The following is a 23,682-nucleotide window of genomic DNA, read 5'->3' as shown; positions in this document are numbered from 1 at the left end:
GTTCCTGCCGACTCCCTGCCTGGCCTGGCTCCTCCGAGAGGGGCAGATGCGAGGGGGTGACTCCCCAGGAATCTCTCCCTTGCAGGGCAGGAGCAGGGCAGGGGAGCCCTCTGCGGAGAGCTGGAGGCAGAGGCCTAGGAGAGGAGGTCACGGGTGTGCCGGGGAGAGCTGCCCAGACAGCACAGCCGTTCCCCCAGGGAGGTGCTGGGTGTCCCACGGTCCGTCTGTCCCGGGTACTCAGGGAGGCGGGACCCACCACAACCTGGGCTGGGGCAAGAAACTATGGGCCTACACAGCTAGGAAGCCCACAGGTCTCGCTTTAGACCACCTGGGTCCAGATGATGCCAGCACGTTTTCTGGATCCTGCCTCTGCACCTCTCACCCTGCTTGCCTCTGCGGCGCCTTCCTTCTTGGGTCTGCTCTGGGAAGTTTGGGTAGCTTTTTATGGCTTTTGGGATGACTGAGATCCTCAGACAGATGTCACAGTAGACCGATTTGCTCCACAGGGGCAGCATCCCCAGTTCAGTCATGAGGGCAGGAGGATGGGCGCACCGTTGGATCAGTGGGGTCACCCACCCAACCACAGGGTGGGGGCAGGGGGTCTTGTAATCAGCAGCACCCCATCAGAATCCTACTAGCCTCTGAGCCCCCTGGAAGGAGGCCAGTGATGGGAGAGGGCGAGGCCACAGTGGCCTCAGGACCTCAGGCACGTAGCCTCCCTGAGACAGGGTGGACATGGCCCAAGTGGCTGATGCTGGAATGGCCGATGACCTGCACCCATTCTCTGGCCAGGGTCCCAGGTGCTCCCATATTCTCATTTTCTGTTCCCACAAAAACTAGGAATTCAAATTCCCTTTGAATTCCATGGAGGAGAGGAAGCCCCTTAAAGATGGTCCCGTGGCCCCAGGTCACGCAGTGGAGGCTCTGAGCAGATGCTAATGGACGGACACAACCTTCTATTACCCAGGTTGGTTACATAGACAATCACAACCCCTTGGGGAGCCCGTAGGCTGAGAACCGCAGGACCGAAGGCAGGCGAAGGCTCTTCTGTCATTCCACCAAGTGCAGGCACGGCTTGTCCTGAGGACTCGGTCTCACCAGGAAAGGAACCTGCATGTGGCAGGCCGCGGCCTCGCTGGCCCTTCCCTGGTTCTGAGGAGCTGAGGGGCCTGCCCCTGGTAGAGGGACAGGCACAGTGGCCCTGTGGCTCAGGCCTTGCTCTTTCCCCAGGAGTGCTCCCGTGGACAGCCAGTGGTCAAAGGTCCTGCCTTGGCCCCTGCCTGCCCTCTGGGGTCTCCTTCCACGGGCCCCCAGCCCTGGGGTTGAGCCCCTTTGGGCAAGGCTGTAAGGCGGGGTCCCTGGCCACCTGCTGTCCAGCTGGAAGCGTGGGTGCCCTGTGATCAGACCCCGTGCTGGGGGACCGTGGGTAGGAAGGGTGTGCCAGGCAGCTCTCAGGGACTTGGCCCTGAGCATCTCCCTCCCCTTGTTATTTCCTACCAGGCAGGGACAGGAAGGCCCTTGAGGCTTCTAAGGGCAGTGGCTTCCTCAAATTGTCCACTTCAGCCCTGGCCCCCAGGTTCAGGGCCACCTGCCCCCTCTCCAGGAGAGCATGCATGTCCTACCGGGCCTCACTCCTCTGTGGCCCGTGGACCTGGCCCACGTGCTCACATGGGCAGAGATGAGGCTCTTGCAAACGCCTTTGATCATCGCCTGACGGAAGAGAGCAGGAACCGGGACGCGGCTCCAGCCCCAGGTGGGCAGGGATGGTGCTGGGGGTGGGGGATGAGGGTGTGCCCACGCCCATGTCCTCATCCTCCTCCCTCTGAAGCTCTCCACTCACCACCACGGACAGCGGTTTCCACACTCACACCCCACCAGCCCGGACTCCCACAGGCGAACAGCCAGGTGAACCCCTGTGGCCCCTGCTCCTCCTCTAGGCCGGCCAATGTCCTGGGAGCCTGGGACCTGGTGGGGGCCTCCCGCCCTCAGGGCTGTGCTGTGTCTGAGCCACTTGGGAGCCCAGGCCCTCCCAATACTTGATGCAGCCCCAGACCACAGGCTCAGCGGCCAAGGCCTCGGGTGCCCCCCTCGGTCCTCTGGCCGGTCCTGCCTGGGACCTTCAAAGGCCCACGTGCGGGCCACATTAAGGACAGGCAGCTTCTGAAGTTTAAAAGGGCTTCCGGAAACCAGGACAATCGTGGGAAGGAGCCAGGGAAATGGGAGCAGGAGCCATTTTTCCCAGCGCCCACCACCCACCCGAGCTGCACAGTCCCCGCTGCAGAATGGTGGGGACAGGATCCCAGTGCCAGATCCAGTCCCGCTGGAGCAGAGCTCAGGTGTCCCACCTCCCCTGTGGAGCCTGGGTTCCCCCATGGGCCTCCGCTTCTTGCCTGCCCAGGAAGCCCGAGCCCCTGCCCACTGCAGCGTCTGCCCACGTGTCCTGAGGCCTTGTTGGCCGCCTGGCCGTGGCCTTGGCCCTCCATCAGGTCCCTTCCAGCTCTTTATGCAGGATGACCACCCAGAGCAGCACAGGCCACAGCCTAAGGCTCTGCTCCCTGCAGATGCTACCCAAGCAGAGGCCCAACCGCTGTCCCAGGGCCGGGGCAGGTGTGAGCTGCTCAGGGACAGGGGCCCTTGGTCAGAGGCCCCGGGAGAAGGCACATGCTTGTCTGAATGCAGTGTGCGGCATTTGCACATTTGATCACAGAAAGCAGCCAGAAACTAGCCGCTTGTGGCTCAGGGAAGGGAACGATGCTCCTGACCAGAAGGATCCCTAAGTTGGCCAGAACCTTAGACCCCAGTGTCCTCAAAGCCCTACTGACAGAGCCCCTACAGTGCCTGGGCCTCACAAGAGGATCCTCCCACACGAGCAGACCAGACGCTACCACTGCTGCACCACAATGAAGCAGCAGCCTCCTGCGGGACCCTCGCACCTCGCTGGCTCCTCCTAGCACACGGCCGGAGGCTTGCAGAGCAGTGGCCCCCACAGGAAGAGGCCCCACCACCCGACGGGAGATCCTGGGGAAGCTGGTGTCAGGTGGGCACCACGCGCCTCTGACCACGGTAGTCAGTCCTCGGGAGGAAGTTCCAACAAGCAATGGAGGGGTGGGCAGCAGAGTCCAGGGCTCAAAGGGCGCAACCCAGAATCTATGAGCAGCCAGGAGGCTGGGGGGCCCTACCGAACGGTTCATGTCATCCCTCCAGCTCAGCAGACGTCCACCTGCACAAAGACACTACAGGAGTTAACTACTGGGATCCATGGAGTAACAGTGATTTATTGTGTAAAGCCCACATGGGTTCCAGATCTCGGCCCAAGTCCACAGCCCTAGCCGGACCCTGGTTCTGGGCCTGCTCTGTGGTCCCCACCCTGACCAGTATCTGCTATGGAGTGTACAGGTATCCACGAGTACGCCCACGTGTAGGAGGGCCTCCTCGGACTCTGAGCACTTCAGTGCTGCGGCATCTCAGCCCAACGTCAGGTCCCTATCCACCCAGGCTTAGGAGCCACACTGGTCCACACAGTCCTTCCCGCTGCGGAACACGTGATAGATGCTGGTGGGAGGAAACATGGCGACAGCACCGAGCAGGGAGCCCACCTGGATGGCCACTCCAGCTGCCAGCAGCGCCGGCCGGCCGCCACCGTGCAGCAAGGAGCTCGCGGCCACCTTCACGTAGGAAAACACACCCGAACACAGTACCCATGACAGCACCTGAAGGATGGACACAGCAGCAGGCTGAGCATGAGATGTTCCCTGCTCTGGGGCAACCCCCACCACCACCACCGCAACCACTTTGCCTCAGTATTCCCAGCACACTTACCACAAGGACCACCCCTGCAGAGGTGCCCACCAAGGGCGGGCAAGGGCTCAGGATTGCCAGTGCCATCAGGTAGGACCCAAAGAGCATGCCCAGCACAGAGAGACCACCCAGCCCTGCCAGAGACCTACACGGGTGAGCAGAAGTTCAGGACTGGCCGCACCACAACCCAGCGCCCATCCCTAAACTCCACCCCAAGCAGCCGGGACCCTCATACCTGCATAGCACGCCCATGGCCAGAAAGCAGGCGAGAGGGTTGGCGGCGCTGCCCAACACCACTGCCAAGTGGTAGGCCAGGCGGCCATAGGGCAAGCAGGAAAAGCTCTGCACGGAAGGCAACACACCGTTGGTCAGTGCATTGGTGATGGCCAGCAGGCCCAGCAGGCAGGCACTGTGGACGGAGAGCAGCCGATGGGCGTCAGGGTCTGGGCTGGGAGGGGCGCCTGCTGCTTGGTTCGGTGACTCCTGCAGCGGTGAAGCCTCTTCCTCCTCCTCCTCCTCCTCCACTCCTGGGGTCCTCACCCGCAGGTCAGACCCCAGACCTGCTGTGGATGCAGATGGCGGTGATGGCAACAACAGCAGCAGACCCTGGAAGGCAGCAGCCGAAGTGACCAGAAGAGCGGTCAGCACCCAGAAAAAGGTGCTGGCGGGAAAACGCTCTGGGAAGTCGTTGGGGAGCCAGAGGGTGCCATTGGAAGAAGCTGGCAGACATTCGAGGTGGCCTACGCCTTGCAGTAGGGCCAGCACACAGGGCAGCAGGGCGCTGAGGCCCTGACCCAGGAAGAAGGAGCGCAGGAAGGGAGGTGGCAGGTGGCTCAGGAAGGGCAGGAAGGTGACATTAGAGGCACAGCAGGCCAGGGCCAGCACGGAGGCCAGCGTCAGGAAGGCCACGGAGTGGAGCTGCCCCGCTATGGGGGCCACGTGGTGCCACAGTGGGGCCAGCAGGGCTGTGCCCACAACGCTCAGCGCCTGTACCACCTGAATGGGGACCCGCTCGCTCTTGCCCGGAGCCAGCCGCCTCCACAGAGTCACCAACAACAGACCCAGGTTCCCCAGCGCCACCAGCACAGACAGATAGGACGGCAGACTCCAACCTGCGGGGAGGGGAGAGCAGCGGTGAGAGGCGGCAGCTCAGGGCAGCCAACCCCCGCCCCCTGCGCGCCCCCTGCACGCCCCGCTCACCCTCGGGAAGGTCTTTCACCACCACGGGCAGCTCCACCCAGATCCCGTTGATGGCAGCCCAAGAGCCCATGCCAAAGAGGGCCACCAGCAGGTGTGTCGACAAGAGGCGGCCCAGCGGGGGTGCTGCCATCCGGCCCGCGCTGGGCCCCGCAGCACAGCCCAGGGTCACGGCCTGCTCCTCCGTCCCCGCCTCGGCCCGAGCGCACGCTCCGGCTCTGCCGCGACCCCAAGGCCTCCGACACCTCGAAGAAAACAGACGCGGACGCGGGGCCACACGTCAGACAGACCTGCACGGCGACGAGCAGGGCCAGCGGGCCTCGACGGTGCCGGGGCGGCGCACCCGGAACGCGCTAGCGGCAGGAGGCGCAGCACGCGGGGCCCCGGCAGCACGCGGGGAGGGGGCCCCACGCCCCGCCTGCGCTGCTCGGGCCACCACCGCCCGCCCCCGGGGCGGACCCGGACCCGGGACGGGGATCCCCAGCGCCGCGCACACCTCGGCTGCCGCTCCGCCCCGGCGAGAGTTCCAGGCTTCTGCGAGCCCCGGGCCGGCGGGAGCGAAGGCGGGTCCGCGGGGAGGGGGCGTGTCCACGGACGGGGGCGTGTCCTCGGGAGGGGGCGGGCCCCGCACCGCCCCTCGCGGCGTCCGGTGGGCGGCGCAGAGCTGCCGGGCGCCCCCCGCCCCGACAGCCAGGCGTCTCGCCACGCTCCACCGGCGGCGCCTCGGGCCCGGAGCCGGGGGCGGGGGCCGGGAACCACTGCCCCGCCGGACCGAGCGCCCACCCCACAGCCAGACCGCAGGAAGCCGCAGGCCGCGCAGCCCGCCTCGGCCTCCCGCGAGGCCGCAGCCGGAAGTCCCGCCTCGGAAGTCGGGCGCGGGGCGTGTCGGCCCAGGCCCCGCCCTTCCGCCGCGGGACCCGCCCCTTCCGCCGCCCCGGGGCGGCAGGGGGCTTCTGCTGGGAGCTATGGCTGCCGGGGCGGCGCGACGGGCCCGGCGCCGGGTTCGGGGCGCGCAGCCGGCCGGGGAGCGGGCTCGCTCGGCCGAGGACTGGTGGTGGGACCAGCTGGCGCCGAGCGGCTCCGGGTACCACCTGCTGCAGTCGGACAGCATGCTGCTGGTGCTGCCGGGCCCGGGGCCTGCCCGTCCCCGCGTGCACCGGCGCGCCGCCCGCCGCGCTCAGCGGCAGCCGGCCCCCGCGCCCCGCGCCCCGGGCGCCAAGGCCAGGCCTAGAATGGCGCCCGCCCCGGAGCCGCCGCCGGGGCCCGACCCGGGCTGGGGCGACCGCATCCCCCTGGAAATTCTCCTGCAGATCTTCGGGCTGCTGGTGGCGGCCGATGGGCCCGTGCCCTTCCTCGGCAGGTACCTCAGGCCCGGGGGGCGCAGCGGCACGGTCCAGCTGACCTCTTGCCCAGCGGGCGGGTGGCCGCGGCGGGGGCACCGCGGGGGACAGAGCGCAGCCTTTCGGGGGTCCACAGAGAGCCCAGGGCCGGCCCTGCAGCCGAGCTGTCTGCAGCCTGGTGAGGACGACGGGGACCGCGGTCTCGTCGCAGCCCCTCAGCCCAGGTCTCCTCCCAGGGCTGCTCGCGTGTGCCGCCGCTGGCACCAGGCGGCCTCCCAGCCTGCGCTCTGGCACACCGTGACCCTGTCACCGTCGCCGGCTGGCCGCCTCGCCAAGAGTGAAGCCAAGGCCGAGAAGAAGCTTCTCGCCTCCCTGGAGTGGCTTATGCCCAATCGGTGAGACCTTCTCTCTTTTCTTTCTTCCCTGGCTTCCTGTCGGCGGCTGGTAGAAAGCCAGCGGCTGTGTGTGTCTCCCTAGCGGAAGGGGTGGGTGGGGACGCCGCTGTCGGGCAGCGTGGGAACACCGTGCAGCTCTGCCTCTGCTGTCGGCCCAGGTTCTCGCAGCTCCAGAGGCTGACCCTCATCCACTGGAAGTCCCAGGTACACCCCGTGTTGAAGGTGAGAGCTCCAGGCTGCCCTGCCCACCAGCCATGACATTTTGGGATTGCCCAGTACTTCCAGGAAGTGGTCAGGCACCTGGAGCCCAGTGTTGCCCCACGGGGATGCCTGCCTGGGCCTCCTTTCCTGTTGTTTCTTTCAGCAGGGAGGTGTCAGAACTGGGAGCACCATGTTGGCCTGCCATGGGCAGAAAGGAGGTCATAGCTGAGGCAGTAGTGAGGGTTTGGTGTTGGCCACTGGTTTTTTCCTTTGTGGACACATGACCTCTCCCAATCTCTGGTGGTATTCTGTCTTCCACAGCTGGTTAGCGAGTCCTGTCCTCGGCTCACCTTCCTCAAGCTTTCCGATTGCCATGGTGTAACCTCTGACACTCTGATTATGCTAGCCAAAGCCTGCCCTCAGCTCCACAGCCTGGACATACAGCACTCCATGGTGAGCCCTGTGTCCCCAGGGGCCCTGAAGAAGCCTGGGCCAAAGGGACGGGTACCCATGTGCTGGGTTCCCAGGTGGAGTCCACAGCCGTGGTGAGCTTCTTGGAGGAGGCAGGGCCCCGAATGCGCAAGTTGTGGCTGACCTACAGCTCCCAGACAACAGCCATCCTGGGTGCGCTTCTGGTAGGTTGGTGATGGGCGGCAGCAGAGCGGGATGCTGAGCCCGGCACAGCCAGGCCGCTGAATCTGTTCTCCTCCATCTCTGCAGGGCAGCTGTTGCCCCCAGCTCCAGGTCCTGGAGGTGAGCACCGGCATCAACCGCAGCAGCACTCCTCTCCAGCTGCCTGTTGAGGGGCTGCAGAAGGGCTGCCCCCAGCTGCAGGTACCTGACACCCCGCCTCTCCCACCTGCCACCCTCCCTTCCCGTCTGCAGCCTGGGCCTCGCTCCAGGTGCTGCGGCTCCTAAACCTGATGTGGCTGCCCAAGCCTTCCGGGCGAGTGGTGACTCCTGGCCCAGGCTTCCCCAGCCTTGAGGAGCTCTGCCTCGCCGGTTCCACCTGCAACTTTGTAAGCAACGAGGCCCTGGGCCGCCTGCTCCACGGCTCCCCTAACCTGCGCCTGCTGGATCTTCGTGGCTGTGCCCGCATCACACCTGCCGGCCTGCACGATCTGCCGTGTCAGGGTCAGCTTTCTCTGGATGGTGGCTGGGCGGGAGGGATGTGGGCACCCTTGCCGCCCCAAGACTCATGACCACTCTTCCCTTGCAGAGCTAGAACAGCTTCACTTGGGTCTTTATGGCACGTCAGATCGCTTGACTCTAGCCAAAGAGGGCAGCCACCTGTTGACTCAGAAGTGGTGCCACACTCTGCGGGAACTGGACTTGAGTGGCCAGGGCTTCAGTGAGAAAGACCTGGAGCAGGCCTTGGCTGCCTTCTCAGCCACCCGTGGGGGCTCACACCCAGCCCTATGCTCTGTCAACCTCAGGGGCACTCGGGTCACACCAAGCACAGTCAGGTCAGCATCCCCATTCCCGGTCTCTTGGAGTCAGTACGGCTTGCAAGTTTCAGTTTACAAAAGGGGAGCACGTGTTGGCCAAGCTCCTGTTTAGGATGGACATTAGGGACACCAAGGGTACTGGGCTTGGGCCTCGGTGGCTGTGGGTGGCAGAGCCAGGTGTGGCGCCTGGGCAGAGAGGGCTTCTTACCTTGGCCAAGCCCCAGCGGGGCCTGGGTCTTTTGGGAACCAGCGGCTCGACTCCCCATGGTGTGCCCTGCCCCCACAGCTCTGTCATCAGCAGCTGCCCAGGCCTGCTCTATCTCAACCTGGAGTCCTGCCGCTGCCTTCCTCGGGGCCTGAAGCGGGCCTACCGAGGCCAGGAGGAAGTCCAGTGGTGCCTGGAGCAGCTGCTCACCAGCCTCCCCTCCTCCAGCTAGGCAGCTCCAGACCCCCAGCCCTCAGGTAGTCAGCGGTGCCTGCCACCCTTTCCACATTTTGGATGTTTAAGCATTTTTTAAACAATAAAACATTTTTAGGAACTCTGTGTGGTCCTTAAGGTGGGGATGAGAGGCCAGGTGTTGTGCCGGCAGGAACCATTCAAGGCTAAAACTGCTGGGAGCCTGAGGGTAGGGGTAGGAGTGCATTGCTGATTCACCGAAGTGCTTGAATCTTGGAATGTGTGTGTCCTGCCCTCAGGGACAGGGGGGTGAGCTGTCTGTGCTTGTGTTTGAGGCTCCGCCTGGGCAAAAGTGGCCATGGGGTAAGGGCGGCCCTGCTCAGCTGGGAGGTCCAGTGTGCAGTGCCTGCCTGCAGACCTCCAGCGCAGGCCTGGGATGTCTGGCCACCCGCCCTTGAGGTGAGGCCTGTGAACCGGGCTGTGCAGGGGGCCTCTGTGGTGTGGGCACTTCCGACAGAGAGGTAGGAACAGAACAGCCCCTTCTAGAACGCGCTGCCCAGAGCTTCTAGAATCCCGGCCGGCCCAGCCAGAACCACCCGCCACGGCGCTCCTCCGCCCTCCGTCTGACAGACGCTCCTTCCTGGACCGCAGACCTGGAGGCTTTGTCGTCCCAGGTACTGGCGTGACCCTGAGCCCGGGGCGTGGGCGGCCTGCGGGAGCCCCGCTGACCCTCTGTGCCCAACGCAGGCCCCCAAGGGCCGGGCTAGCGGCCTGCCCACGACCTCCGGAGGCAAGCGCTTCCAGCTCTGGGCCCTGGGGCTCTTCTGCACCCAGCGCCACCTGGCCAAGCGCCTGAAGAACAACAGCTTCTACCCGTTCACACAGCAGCAGCCCAACGGTGCGCGCGGGCCGGGGCCGGGGCGCCCCCTGCACCCTCGGGAGCGGCGGCCTGGGTGGGGGCGCGGGGCGCGGGGCGGGGATCCGATGTGCGTGCGGCCTGTATGCCGACCGCGCCCCGGGCCCTGCGTGCGGAGGCTGCTCTGGCCCGAGCGCTGGCACTGCCACCCCCGCTGCCGGCAGGGCCCGGCCGTCCTCACGCGCCACCGCCACGCTGCCCGCAGTCTTCGTGCTCGAGTACTACCTGGACACCCTGTGGAAGGGCACGCTGCTCTTCGTCGTCTGCCTCCTCCTCGTCAGCTTCGGCGTGGTGAGCCAGGTCTGAGCTCCCGGCCGCGCCCCAGCGCAGGGCGGGCCTCTTGGGGGCTGCCGCGCCCGGCCCGGCCCCGGCCCCGGCCCCGCCCCCACCCCGACACTCACCCTGGCCCCGCCCATGGTCCCGCCCCCACCCCGGCCCCGCCCCTCACAGTGGCCCTGGCCCCTCACTCACCTGGCCCCGCCCCGACGCTCACTCGGCCCCGCCCCCTCGCCCCGGCCCCGCACATGGCCCCGCCCCGGCCCCGCCCCCTGGCTGCTTAGGTCCGGGCGGCTCCGGCAGGTGCGGAAGCAGGAGACTTGGGGCTTCCCCGCGTGCGGCCTGGCCGTGGGCCTGTGGCTCATGATTTCGTCTTTGGCGCGGCGCCGCCTGGTGCTGAACCACGCGCGGGGCACGTACCACTTCTCCATCCAGGGCCGCACCGTGTGTCAGGGCCCTATGCACCTGGTCTACGTGCGCCTGGCGCTCAGCTCCGACGGTGAAGCACCGCGCGGCCGCCGACCGGGGAGGGTGTGCCGCCGACCGGGGAGGGTGTGCAGGGGGAAGGGTGCCAGCCCTCTGCCCCGTCCCCCGGCTCTGGCCCCCGGAACCCCCAGCCCCCGGAGCCTCCCCTCGCCCTCGCCCTCGCCCCATGGAGCCCCCACCCCCGGAGCCCCCGGGCTGAACTGCTCCCCCCACTGCAGCCTACGGAAGGTGCTTCTTCCAGCTGGTTCTGTGCGGCCACAAACTAGAGCCGCTGGTGCTGGTGCAGCTGTCAGAGCGCTACGAGGTGGGTCCCGGGACGCACTCCCTCCCCTCCTCCGTCCTACGCGAGGCCCCCACCGCTTAGGGGCTTAGCACGGGCCGCTCCTCCGGCACAGCGCGGTTCCCACACGGCCCGCGGCGCAGGGCGGACCGTCTTCTCCTGACTGCCGCCTGTACCCGCAGCAGATGGAATACCTGGGCCGTCACATTGCCCGGAAGCTCAACATTAACTACTTTGACTGCCTGGCCACGTCCTACCGCCACGTGGTCCGCCACTGGCCGCTGGGGGCCGCCTTCAGCCCGGGCATCGTGCAGCGCAAGACCCGCACGTACGACAAGCGGGACTCCCAGTCCGACCTGGACCTGGACCTGGACGTGTGACGCCACAGGCAGCCTCGCTCCCCGCACCCCTGCCCACGAGCTGCATTCTCCCTTCCCGGCCAGTCTCTCACCTTTACCCCCTCAATAAAGCTGCCTGTCGCTTCCAGGAAGTGCTCCCTCTGGGAGGGGAGGGCAGGGAAGGGGGGGAGGCCCCTGCTCCAGGGTCTTCCCCTACTGCCCACCTCCCAGGGCCTCAGGGAGCACATCTTGGAGTCTGGGTTGGAAGATTGGGGGTGGCGATAGGAGCAGGGTGAGCAATGAGCAGCAGGCCCCCCAGGACTCCTCACTGGACAGGTGTGGGACCCCCTGCCTCCCTGTCAGCAGCACTTAGCTGTCCTGCCTGGCCTCGGGAGTGTGGACCAATGAGGCATCCGGGAGTCAGAATCTGGTCAGTCTGTGTTCCTAGTCCACTCAGCAATGGGAGGGGGCATAGCCACGGGTCCAGCCTTGTGCCTATGTGTCCCCAAAGTCAGGGCTGCAGCGCTCCTAGGGAGTACGTTGCAGAGCCCTGGAGCAGGGTTCAAGGCCTGCTGGGTGGACCCATGCATCCCTGGAGCTTCCTTCCCCATGCCCACTGGCCCACCAGTCCCCTATCCCCTTGTCCAGTGGGTGTTCCCCCCTCCTGGGTAGCAGGAGCTGCTGTGGGAGTGGAGAGGGCAGTGGGCTATTGTGGCCCCCGCAGGAGTGGCAGCTGGCAGTGTCCATGTGGCTCCCCTGGTCAGCATTTCCCCTCAGGGCCTCGCTGGTGACCTAGGTCTCTGAGTGTTATATCAGTGAGTGTCCCTGGAACCAGAACCAGCTGCATAATTTGCAGGGCCCCATGTGAAATGAAAGTGCAGCACCTCTTGTTAAAAGAGTTATTGAGAATTTCCAGGAGACACTAAAGCATTAAGCCCAGGATGGGGGTGCCTGCCTGGCTCGGTCAGTGGAGCATGTGACTCTTGATCCTGGGATTGTGTTTGAGCCCCATGTTGGGTGTAGTTTACTTAGTTAAACAAACAAAACAACAACAAAACCCTGTATGGATCCTTCTGAGGATGACTTCCCTGGGTCACATGCCATGGAGCTCATCCTGCCTGGAACCATGGCTCAGAGTCACTCACTGATCAACTCCTGATCCCAAGGTGGCCAAACCCAGTGGGTGCGCGGGCAGGATCCAGGGACTGCTGGAATTGCTTCAGGCAATGGTCATGGCACAGGTGCAGGCTCCTCTTGCCCTTCAGAAGATAGGGCCCAAGTTATCCCCAGGTGAGTGCCTTGCTTTTGCCAGGGGACAGGCTGGAGAGGGTGAGCAGAGCTGGCATGAGGGGCTTGGGACAGGTTGGGGGAAACGTTATGAGGGGAAGGTGAGGAGTGGGAGGTGGAGGCCATGGGGCTAGCCTCGCTGCGTGAGTGGCTCGTGGCTGAGCTAGGCCCCCAGTGCGTCTGCTCTGAAGGGGTTACAAAGGCATGTCAGTCCCTCGGGCTCTGGGAGGCTGCTCAGGTCAATGCTTCAGGTTGGGGACTTAGTTGCATCTAGGAAGGCAAACTTCCCGTCCTCCTTGGGCTGACCATCTTTTTTTTTTTTTTTGGCAAGATTTTATTTATTTATTCATGAGAGAGACACATAGAGGCAGAGACACAGGCAGAGGGAGAAGCAGGCTCCCTGCGGGGAACCCTGATGCAGGACTCTATCCCAGGACCCCTGAGCCGAGGGCCACCCAGGCGTCCTGGGGCTCACAATCTTAAGAGGGACATACTGTGAAGAGCTAACTTGTATACTGCCAAAGAGGCTGGAGGTGGGGTGGTGTCCCCCTAGCTCGGGGGATCAGGGAGGATGCACATTTGAGAATCCTTCCCAGGATGGGGAGGGATGCAGCATTTGAGCTGATGCCGCAGGCGGGGGTCATGCAGAGCTCTGGAGAAGAGCACCCGGCAGGGGTGGGGGAGTGGAGGGGGGTGGGGAGTGGGGGATGAGGGGGTAGGATGCAGGAACCAACTTCCAGGCTGGGCAGAAGAGGAAAGGACAGTGAACACCTCGTGAGGGCAAGCGGGATCCCTTTGCCCATCCTCCACTCATTCCTTAGGGAGAAACTCCCCCAAATTTAACTAGGCCTATGGTCCCACAGAGCAGGGACTCCGTTGCCGAGCCTCCATCGCAGGTAGATAGACGTTGTCTTGGGACTAAGTCCTGGCCAATGCAATATAAGAATTGGTGTGTAGAATTACCAAATGCATCCTTAAGGGGGGTGGCCTATCTTTCCATTTCCTTCCCCCCACACCCGGCCTGTAGCTTCAGCAACCACCTTGGATGACGAGGTACCCAGGCACGGGTTGAGGAGAGCAGAGCAGCAAGATGGAATCGTGGAAGCCTGAACACTGCAGCTGCCCTGCGCACTGGATGGCTTAGGCTGAACTCTTTGCAAAAGAGTAAGATTTCTACAGTTTAAGTTATTGTTATGCAGAGTTTTCTAACACTTGTAACCAAGCCTCTGATTCAAAAGGAAAGGAAAGGAAAGGAAAGGAAAGGAAAGGAAAGGAAAGGAAAGGAAAGGAAAGGAAGAAAAGAAAAGAAAAAAGAAAAGAAAAGAAAAAAGAAAAGAAAAAAGAAAAGAAAAGAAAGAAAAGAAAAAAGAAAAGAAAAAAGAAAAGAAGAAAAAAAGTATTGTTAGCTTCAAGGGGCGACAGAGTGGGTGGAGATTCAGAAGCTTCAAGGAACAAAATCAAGGCAAGGTGTGAAACAGTCTTCCCAGAGAAGGAAGACGAACAGGATAAAGAAAGCATAGTAAGATTTTCTGGTCGTGTGCAGAGCCCACTTTGAGACATGTTTTGTAAACTTAAAGGATGAGTGAGTGTGCTTTTGTGTTTTTCTCTAGCACAGTTTTGCTGCTTTGATGCAGGTGTGGAGTTGGAAGATAGTTCGGTCTAACAAGGGTTGGGGATGCGTGAGGAAAGTATAAGAGTGTGGGGTTCAGGGAAGGGATTACGATTTTGGACTATGGGACTCGGGCTGGGAAGGCAGACAGTGAGGACGGGAGTCAGGGGTGCAGACCAAGCGGCTTCAGTTCCCTGTTGATACCTAACAAACCAGCCTCAGCTTGAGGCCTTTGAAACTGCAGGTCCTCACTGGAGCCGGGCCGCAGGCGGGGCTCAGCTGGGCGGTTCCACTTGCTCCCGGTGGGGGCCAGGCGTCCAAGCTGACCCCCAGCCTCCAGGGCCTCTTTTCAGGTGGTCTCTCATCACTCAGCAGACTCTCTTGTTACCGGGTTTCCAGGAGGGAGTGTTACAAGCAGCGCAGCCTCACTGGGCCCCATCCCATTAAGCCTCTGTGTGCATCATTCATGCCAATGTCCTAGTGGCCAAGCAAGTCACAGGGCCAAGCCCAGAGTCACGTCCATGAAAAGTAGGAGTTTCACAAGGGTCCTGAATGTGGGGAGTCCACCACAGTGCACCCTCTGGCCTCTCCCAGACCCCCCAATAGCTCATCTCATCACAGCACCCGGCTCAGACCTTAAGTCCAGGATCTCCCATCTAAGTCAGGTCCAGGGGCAAATGAGGTTGCTCAGGGGTCCTTCCTTGGGCCACCCTGCTGTGTGTGTCCTCCTTGCAGAGACCCATGAGCTAAAAAAACCCAAGCTCTCTTTCCCTACATACAGGATGTACATGAATGAGACAGGGAAGGATACCTTTAACAGACAATCTTAAAATATGAGGAAGTGGGACACCTGGGTAGCTCAGCGGTTTAGCACCTGCCTTCAGCTCAGGGCATGACCCTGGGGTCCTGGGATCGAGTCCCACATCGGGCTCCCTGCTCTGAGTCTCCTTGTCCCTCTGCTTCTGCCTGTCCTCCTGATCACGCTCTCTCTCTCAAATAAGTAAAGTCTTAAAAAAGAAAAAAAAAAAAAAAGAAACTGCTTTACATCTCTTAGGCATCTGAAGGAGAAGCCTCGAGGTCCTACATTTCTTAAAGATTTTATTTTATTTTTTATTTATCCATGAGAGACAGAGAGAGGCAGAGACACAGGCAGAGGGAGAAGCAGGCTCCCAGCGGGGAGCCTGATGTGGGACTCGATCCCGGTTCTCCAGGATCATGCCCGGGGCCCAAGGCAGGTGCTCCATCGCTGAGCCACCCGGGCGCCCCTCTAATTTCTTCTTGAAAACTAAAAGGTTCTGTCCTTAGCTCATTCACTGCTTGTGATCCGTTCGATGTGACGGGCAGCTCGCCACCCTCATGGCTCTCGAGCTGCGGGTACATTAAGACAACAGCGCTCTATGATCTCGCAGCTCTGGGGACCAGAAGTCTGAAATCGAGGTGCCCCAGGGTTGGCTCCGTCTGGGGTCCCCGGGCGACTCCGCGACAGGCCCCCTCCCAGCCTCTGGCGGTGCCATCCTCAAGCCCCCTGGCCCATCTGCCTCTGCGTCCTCAGGCATCTGTCTTCACCGGTGCCCTGTCTCGCAGGCGCGTTCCCTCTCCCTGTAAAAGCACCAGTTCCCCTGATTAAAGGTCCCCTGCTCCCGTGATGCCCTCCCCTGAGCTAATGGCATCTGCAAGGACCTTATTCCCAAAGAGCATCACATCCAGGAACACCTGGGGCTTAGGATTTCAATACATTATTTTTGCAGGTGACACAGTGGCACACACGACAGGCATTTCCACCATTTCCTGGATGTCCCCTCGCCCAGAAGCAGGTCATTAGGTACATTTTCTCCCTTCCAGGTGACGGAAGGCAACCGCCTCGCCAGTCTCCGCGCTAACACGCATCCCCTTTCTCCGGCCTCAGTTTGTACTTTCTTCCCTTCCAGCCTCATCCAACAATCTCTTCCATCTCCGCTTATCACCTGGCCCCAGAGCCAGTGCCACTGGTTCAGGTGTTGCTGCGCCGGAGCACGCTCTTGGGCCAGGGTGGCCATGCCCGGTGGTCAGCTGCCAGGACCTGGCAGGCCCTGGAGCCACCCAGTCCCAGACCCCCACCTGGTGGTCAGCTCAGGTCCCCTGCTGTGCAGGCCACTCCTCTTCTGGACACTTGCACATGACAGGTGGCGGCCACAGCCTTCAGCTCATGGACACTGTAGCTGTGCCCCTGGCCGTAGCTGTCACCCCCGGGACTGACCCCGGAGCTGCGGGGACACTGAGCCCAAGCTCCCAGGGGCCATGCTTGCTCTCACCCCATGGTGCCTGGGCTGTGTGCTCCACCTGCAGGGACAGGTGTGTCATACACTAATAATACACCCCCTCCTGCACATTCCTTTTGAAGAACTCTCTAACCCACTATAGAGCTCCTTTGGGTTTTAGCACCTGCCCCTGTTTCCACACCCACAGCACGTGCTGTGAGTCACAAGCCTTGTGGTGGGAAGTGGGGACAGACCCGAGGGGAGTATACGAGGGCAGAAGAGAGAACGGTCCCTGAACGTTCAAGGAGAGGACGTCCTTATCAGGGGGCAGCGCTTCCGCCAGCCCAGCTTAGGGGGTCTGGACGTGAAATACGTGCAGGGCACCCCCCAGCTGGCCTCACCCCGTACAGGAGGTTCTCGTTCACTCTCAACCAGGACCTGGGCCTGGCACAGGTATTTTGTGTTTTTTTTTAAATTTTTTATTTTATTTTATTTATTTATGATAGGCACACAGTGAGAGAGAGAGAGAGAGGCAGAGACATAGGCAGAGGGAAAAGCAGGCTCCATGCACCGGGAACCCGACGTGGGATTCGATCCCGGGTCTCCAGGATCGTGCCCTGGGCCAAAGGCAGGCGCTAAACCGCTGTGCCACCCAGGGATCCCGTATTTTGTGTTTTTTAATATTTTTATTTATTTATCTATTTAAGAGGAATGTGTGCAGGGGAGAGAGAGAGAGAGAGAGAGCCCACGGGTGGGGCCCCACCCAGGAACCCGGGATAGTGCCCTGAGCAGAAGGCAGGCACTTCACCGACGGAGCCCCCTGGGCACCCTGGCACAGCTTTTGCAGTAAGTTTAGTCTTCTTTGAAACAACCCTCTCAATCCCTGCAATATTCTTTATTTACAAATCTACTTTGTGGGGCACCAGGGTGGCTCAGCAGCAGAGCATCTGCCTTCGGCCCAGGGTGTGACTCCGGGGTCCCGGGATCGAGTCCCACATCAGGCTCCCTGCAGGGAGCCTGCTTCTCCCTCTGACTGTGTCTCTGCCTCTCTCTGTGTGTGTCTCTCATGGATAAATAAATAAAATCTTAAAAAAAAAAGAAATCTACTTTGTACTATGCAAACATAGCCCCCCCAGCCTTCTTTAGTGTTTATGTGGTGTATCTTTTCAGGTCCTCTTATTTTAACCTATTTCCATTTACGATGGGCTTATTGTAGACAGCGTGCAGTGGGGGCCCGCTTTCTTACACCACCTGGCAACCTCTGCCTCATAGTTGGGGTGTCCACACCACTTGCATGTAATACGATTAGAGACACAGCTGGGTTTGGATCTACAAACCTGCCATGTGCTTTCTATGTGTCCCATCTCTTCCTGTTTTCCTTTCCCTCTTCTGCCTTCTTTTGTATTTGCTGCGAATTTTGCATGATTTCTTTGTTGGCTTATTATTTTGTTTTAAGATTTTTAAAAAAATTTATTTATGAGAGACACACAGAGATAGAGGCAGAGACACAGGCAGAGGAAGAAGCAGGCTCCACGCAGGGAGCCGGACATGGGACTCGATCCCAGGATCCCGGGGTCATGCCCTGAGTCGAAGGCAGACACTAAACCACTGAGCCACCCAGGTGTCCCTAATTTCTTTATTCTTTACAGATACACCTTTGACTTATCAGAGTCCACATTCCAGTGACTTAGGCCACTTCACCCACGCTGTGAGCACTTTGCCATCCTGTCCTTCCATCTCTGCCACCCCAACTATGCTATCTAGTTATATGTTCCACTTCTATATATGTTTCAAACCCCACATACATTGTTAATTCTACGTAATCAGTTGATCATCTTTTAAATAATAAAAAACAAAGTGTTTACATTTACTTCTTAGTTACAATTCGCATACTTCTCATTTCTTTGTAGACATGGATATTTTCATCTGGTGTCATTTTCTTCTGTCTGTAGGGCTTTCTTAAGGATTTCTTGTAGTGTGGGTCAGCTGGTGACGAATTCTTACAGCTTTTTTTTTTTTTTTCTTACAGCTTTTATATGTCTGAAACATCTATCTAACCTGTGCATTTCAAAGATATTTTCACTGGGTATCAAACTCCAGGTTGACAATGTTTTCTCCCAACACTTTAGAGATGCTGCTCCACCATCCTCTAGCTTGCTTTATTTCCATGAGAAATCTGTTGTCAGGACCTGGGTGGTTCAGCGGTTGAGCACCTGCCTTCAGCTCAGGGCATAATCCTGGGGTCCCAGGATCAAGTCCCACATTAGGCTCCCTGCATGGAGTCTGCTTCTTTCACTGCCTACGTCTCTGCCTCTGCCTCTCTGTGTGTGTCTTTCATGAATAAATAAATAAAATCTTAAAAAAAAAAGTCTGTTGTCATCCTTATCTTTGCTCATTTATACACAGTATGTTGATTCCTCCCCACACCCCCTGGTGGCTGCTTTTAATATTTCCCTTTATCACTTGATTATGATCACACAGAGAGACACAGGCAGAGGGAGAAGCAGGCTCCGTGTGGGGAGCCTGATTGGGACTCGATCCCAGGACCCCAGGGTCATGGCCTGAGCCAGAGGAAGACACTCAACTACTGAACCACTCAGGTGTCCCTGTCCTGTGTCTTGATACAAGAACAACTGTGTTGTTAAAATTGATGGAACTCCAGGGGTGCCTGGGTGGCTCAGTCAGTGAAGCATCTTGCTTTCGGCTTAGGTCATGATCCTGGGGTCCTGGGATCAAGCCCTGCATCAGGCTCTCTGCTCTGCGGGGAGTCTGCTTCTCTGCTATCTCTGTCTCTGTCTTAAATAAATAAATAAATAAATAAATAAATAAATAAATAAATCTTTAGGAAAAAAAAAACGGATGGAACTCCATGCTTTACACATTTATTGTATGGAATTCTATCTCAGGCTTGAAATGAGGCCCAAGGATCTGGGAAGATCGGGGGGTTGGATCCCTTGGGACAAAGTAGGACCTGGGTCACTCAGGGCTGCTGGCCTCTCTGATGGCCCTAAAACGAGGCTGAGGGGACACCCTTCCTGAAGCAAGAAGGGGGCAGAGCCCATGACACCTCCTGGTGACCTCAGGCTGGGAGCCAGGGCCTCCCTCACACAACTCCCAGGCCCTCTGTGCTCTAATGTCTTTATTTACTTACTAAAAGTGGCATTTTGAGATACAATACCTGGGATTTCAGGGAGGGAAAGGAAATCAGATTGGCTGTGAGCCGGTCTTGGGTGATGGTAGTGATGGGCCAATGTGGACCTATCTTTATCTGACCTTTTGCACTTTTGTGCACATCTGATATTTTATATAATAAAACTGTAAACAAAACCCCCTAAAATTTGCATCTTGTTTAATTTGCATGTCTTTCCCAGTAAGGTCTCTTATTTATCGTGCGGTAAATTGCCTGTTAACCCCTTGGGGGTCTCCGCATCTTTGTTCTGTAGGTTCATTTATAGCAGCTATTCTATGATCAGAATATTAACCCATTGTTATACAAACATTTTCTACTACTTTGATATTTGCTCTTTGTTTTTCCTTGTCTTTTTTAAGTAGACATTTTTAGTTGCCTCATGGTCTAACCTCTCTCCCGTAGCTCCCAAGCTCCTGCCCCGGCAGGGACCTGCTCTATCCCATGCTGCTGTCCTCCCGAGCCTCACCCGGTACACACCCCGGCTTCTGGGGCACAGCTAGTCACTAGCAACCCCCCACCAGCCTCAGCCCTGTTGCTGGGAACCCCAGCTCCCCTCTGCCCTGCTCCCTTACTGCTAGCCTTCTCCGGGGGCTGCTTTTTCTCTTCCCACCTCAGCCCCCTGGCCAGGAAGGGGGCACCAGGCACCCCTGTTCCTCATCGTGGCCTGTGGCCCCTTCCCCACTCCTCTCTGCAGGAGTCTTCGCTGACACAAGCCATGAGCCGTGCTAACCACCCAACCGGCCCTGGCTGCGGGCATCACCCCGTCGCCGCACCAGGTCTGCTTTCCCGGTGGCCTCAATTTCTTAGGACCAGCCTGCAGCTCCCTGCTCCTCAGTCATGACCCCTTCTTCCTGCCAATGACCTCGTCCTCTGCCCCAATTATGCCCTTGAGCCTGTTGCCGTCAGTAACTGTCCCCCCTCACATCCCCTCCAGAGTTTCAACCCAACACCCCACTCTCAGTCACCTACCCCCAGCGCAGTCCCAGCTCCGTCCTGCAGATGCCGACCCCAGCACCAGAGCCCCCACGCTGTCACGCCCTCACCCCTTCCTCACTCCATTTAGATTCTACCATCAGTGCCTCCTCTCCCTTGGCTCAGCTGCCCCTCTCAGAAGCTTGCCTGGCAAAAGCCCAAACCTGGATAAACCAAATGCCCCTGCTTATTCCCATTGGCCTCCCTGCAGCTCCTCAAAAATATACAATCCCATCTCCTCTGGAATAGAGGCTGAAGCCCACAACGGTCTCCCAGGCCTGGTCTCTGCCCCGCCTGCTCTCATGATCCAAGTTACCAACTGGCCTCCTCATCTTTCTGGTTAGTATCAGTGTCCTGGGCTGGCCGTGGGCTTTAGGAGCAGGTGGGGGGTGGCTGTTCTGAGCTGTGAGTCTTACCTCACAGCTGGGAAATTGGCAGTTGAGTCAGCCCACTTATGTACACAGGATCTCAACTGACTTCCAGGAAGTCAAAAGTCTTCCAGGAAGACTTCCATTCTCCCGATGAGGAGGAGGGTGTTGGGGTGCCAGGGAGCCAGACCAAAAGAGACTCCTAGCAAGGATCAGATGCTGGCAGCCAGGGAGAGGGATCCAGAGGAGGAGTGGACCTGCTAGGCTAGGCTAGTAGGCTGGGCTAGACTGGATTGGAGCCCCAGCACAGTGGAGGGGGGTGAGAGGGTGACCTGAGGGCCCAGGAGTGAGCACACAAGGGATCTTGGCTCTGCTGGGGGGAGGGTGCTGGGGACATAACACTGTGAGTTTCCTCTTTCTTTCTTTCTTTCTTTCTTTCTTTCTTTCTTTCATTCATTCATTCATTCATTCATTTATTTTGAGTTTCCACTTTAAAGCGTGGCCTTTGAGCAACATGGGACCTGCCCAGGGCGGGAGAGGTCATGCCCAGAAGCAGAGTGAGGTAGAGGGACACAGAACCAACACTGCATCCCCTCACCCCAGGTGGGTAAGATGCTGGGCCCAGCTGCAACATGAACCAGGACAGAGGGAACAGAGGCTCTATGGGGGCAGGGTGGACAGACCAAGGTTCTCGGGTGCTAAGGCCCTGAGGGTTGGAGTATCCCTCAACTGGCTGGGTCCTCGGGGAGCCAAAGTAGCCTCGTCTGGGACTGTGTCCTCTCCTGCAACAAAGCTCACCCCACCCCCGCCAGGTCTTCAGCCCTCAGTGGGAGAGACTCAGGGTGGCCTCCAGGGGAGGATAGCTAAAAGTTTCCAAAAGCATGGGAATCACCATCTCTCCTTCCCCAGTCTCTCCTAGCTGGACCCTAGGACTGGGACGCAGCGACCTTGGGATGCTGGCGGGGGACAGGGGGGGTGCTGGAAAGGAGGTGGGGCGAGGCGGCCCACGTAATTGAGGAATTGAGGCCGGGCCGCATGTGTGCTCTGCACCCCCGCCACTGCGAACTGATGGCCGAGGCCTGGGCCCACCTGCCCCTCCCCGCCAGGCGCCCCAGGGGGCTGCGGACTCCACCTGAGCGAGCGAGATCAAGGGCCGCCCGAATGGTCCCCTAGAGAGCGCAGCCGTGGGACATATGTGTCCGCGCTCTAACGCCTTGTCCGTCAAGAGGGTTGGGAGCGGGGTGGGGGGCGGGGAAGCTGACAGAGGGGCAGGCACGCGGACGGCCAGCCAGGGGCTGGAGGAGTAGATAAATGACGACAGAGGTGAAGGGGCAGCCAGGGGCCGTGGACGGCGGGCAGGGCGCGAGAGCGAGCCGAGGGATAGGCCGCCTGGGCCGCGCGGGGGGCACGGGAGCCGCCGGAGGGGCGGGGCGGCGGCGCCGGTGAAGGGACCGGCAGGGCACGTCCCGCCCGCGCCCGGAGGGTTTGCCCGGTAATTAGGCCTCGGTCCAGATGGGCCCCCAGTCCCGCAATCAAAATGCTAATTGGCCCCGCGCCTCCGGCTGCGCCTCGGCCGGGCCCCCCTGAGAGGGCGCCGGGAACACAGGCTCTGCGGGGGGGGGGGGGTGTCCCCGCCCCGCCCCCGCGTCGGGCCGCGCCGGCTGCGGCTCCGCGATAAGGGGGTTGGCGGCGCCCCGCCCCCGCCCCTCGGGAGCGCCCGCCACGCAGGACGAATACGCAGCCGGGCCGAGGCCACAAAGCGGGGCTGCGGGCCCGGCCGCGCACACGGCAGCCGCGGGGCTCGGCACCGCACCCCGGCGCGCCCCCGCCCGCCGCCGCGCCCCCGCCGCGCGCCCCCGCCCGCCGCCCGCGCCCCCGCCGCGCCGCCTGCGCAAGGTCACCGCGAGGAGCGCCGGGCGCGCGCACCCCCTGCACGCGCCCCAGCCCGGCCGCGCCCGGACCCTCCCCGGAGCCGCCGCCACCTCGGCCCTCGGCGACGGCGGGCGCGCGGAGGCGCTCCGAGCGTGGGCTCCCCACCCGACCGGCGCGGGGACGGAGGGGACAATGGCAGCTCGGGGTCCTAATTGAGGACATATGTCCCCGCGCGCGGCCATTGTGCGGCCTGGAGCCCCCGACACCCCCGCACGCGGCCATTGGCGGCCGGGCCTGACGTCATGGGGGCTGCAAACGCGGGGCGGGCGGCCGCGGTAAGGGTTATCCGCCTGGTTGCGGGGCCGCCGGGGGGAGCTGCGGCCGCGCGGGAGGGTGCAAAACCACCCGTGAAGTCGCATTTCTAGAGCAAGGGCACGGCTGCCCCTCTTCCCCTTCCCAGCCCCTTGGCTGCGTCGCCGCCGCGCTAGACATCCGCCCCTGGGGGAAGGGGCAGGGGTGCAGGGAGGCCTCTCCAGAGGGCACGGGGTCAGCCCGGGTGACCGAGTGGCAGGGAGACACTGCGGCACGCGGCGCGCGCAGCGCTTCCACACTGCGCTTCCGCTGCCTCAGCACTCGCTCTCTGGCCTCTCGCCCCCGCCCCCCGAGATCCCCAGCCTCCAGACCCGAAAGCCAGGCGGGCGGGTCGGGGCTGGGATCCGCCCTGCGTCCCTCCCCACTAGATCTCCGGGCTGCGGCTCATGAGTCCCAGGCCTGTTTCCACCTCTCCCCCCACGCACGACAATGCCGCAGACCGCCAGGCCTCCATTCCCGAAGCTGCTCGGGGGAAATCCACACGGGCGGGGGCCGCGGCATCCCCAAGACCCCTCCCAGGAGACCCTGGCCGGGCCCGGTCCAGCGAAGCCATTTCCGCCGGCTTCTCCTCCCTCCCCGCCCTCCCCCTCCCTCAGCTCCCGGGCTTTAAAAGCCAGAGGCTGGGCCCGGCCGCAGGCAGAGGCGGCCGCGGGCGCAGGAGGCCGGGCCCAGGAGCTGTCCGAGCGCCGAGCCCCGCCCCCGG

The 23,682-nt window shown here is 61.2% G+C and overlaps 3 protein-coding genes across 8 annotated transcripts; 2 read left to right on the top strand and 1 right to left on the bottom strand.

Moving 5' to 3' along the window:
- Positions 1-3,255: 3,255 nt before the first annotated feature.
- On the bottom strand, positions 3,256-10,058 carry SLC52A2 (solute carrier family 52 member 2). Of its 4 annotated transcripts, XM_072775619.1 has the most exons (6): positions 5,492-5,791; positions 4,999-5,240; positions 4,795-4,910; positions 4,034-4,404; positions 3,820-3,943; positions 3,256-3,710 (listed from the first exon to the last, which is right to left on the bottom strand). In XM_072775619.1, the coding sequence occupies exons 2-6, from the start codon at positions 5,126-5,128 to the stop codon at positions 3,498-3,500; spliced, it is 954 nt and encodes a 317-aa protein (XP_072631720.1). In that variant the 5' UTR covers positions 5,129-5,240; positions 5,492-5,791; the 3' UTR covers positions 3,256-3,497. The 4 variants fall into 4 exon arrangements, with proteins under 4 accessions (XP_072631720.1, XP_072631718.1, XP_072631717.1 ...); XM_072775617.1 differs by lacking the exon at positions 5,492-5,791 and adding an exon at positions 9,918-10,058 and having other exon boundaries at positions 3,820-3,932; positions 4,034-4,910; XM_072775616.1 differs by having other exon boundaries at positions 3,820-3,932; positions 4,034-4,910; positions 5,492-5,811.
- On the top strand, positions 5,930-8,918 carry FBXL6 (F-box and leucine rich repeat protein 6). 3 transcript variants are annotated; one of them, XM_072775579.1, is made up of 9 exons: positions 5,930-6,355; positions 6,572-6,730; positions 6,889-6,934; positions 7,253-7,384; positions 7,459-7,566; positions 7,652-7,765; positions 7,834-8,065; positions 8,151-8,397; positions 8,666-8,918. In XM_072775579.1, the coding sequence occupies exons 1-9, from the start codon at positions 5,961-5,963 to the stop codon at positions 8,814-8,816; spliced, it is 1,584 nt and encodes a 527-aa protein (XP_072631680.1). In that variant the 5' UTR covers positions 5,930-5,960; the 3' UTR covers positions 8,817-8,918. The 3 variants fall into 3 exon arrangements, with proteins under 3 accessions (XP_072631680.1, XP_072631681.1, XP_072631679.1); XM_072775580.1 differs by having other exon boundaries at positions 6,889-6,952; positions 7,652-7,684; XM_072775578.1 differs by having other exon boundaries at positions 6,889-6,952.
- On the top strand, positions 9,135-11,220 carry TMEM249 (transmembrane protein 249). Its single transcript, XM_072773923.1, has 6 exons — positions 9,135-9,139; positions 9,451-9,674; positions 9,898-9,992; positions 10,272-10,467; positions 10,673-10,758; positions 10,917-11,220. Exons 1-6 carry the CDS (start codon positions 9,135-9,137, stop codon positions 11,112-11,114), a joined length of 804 nt encoding a protein of 267 aa, XP_072630024.1. The 3' UTR covers positions 11,115-11,220.
- The last annotated feature ends 12,462 nt before the right edge of the window (positions 11,221-23,682 follow it).

The sequence above is a fragment of the Canis lupus genome, chromosome 14 (assembly GCF_048164855.1).
Source record: "Canis lupus baileyi chromosome 14, mCanLup2.hap1, whole genome shotgun sequence".
NCBI classification, from domain to species: domain Eukaryota; kingdom Metazoa; phylum Chordata; class Mammalia; order Carnivora; family Canidae; genus Canis; species Canis lupus.
Note: the sequence above shows the minus strand (reverse complement) of the source record. Positions and strands in the feature narration are given on the sequence as shown.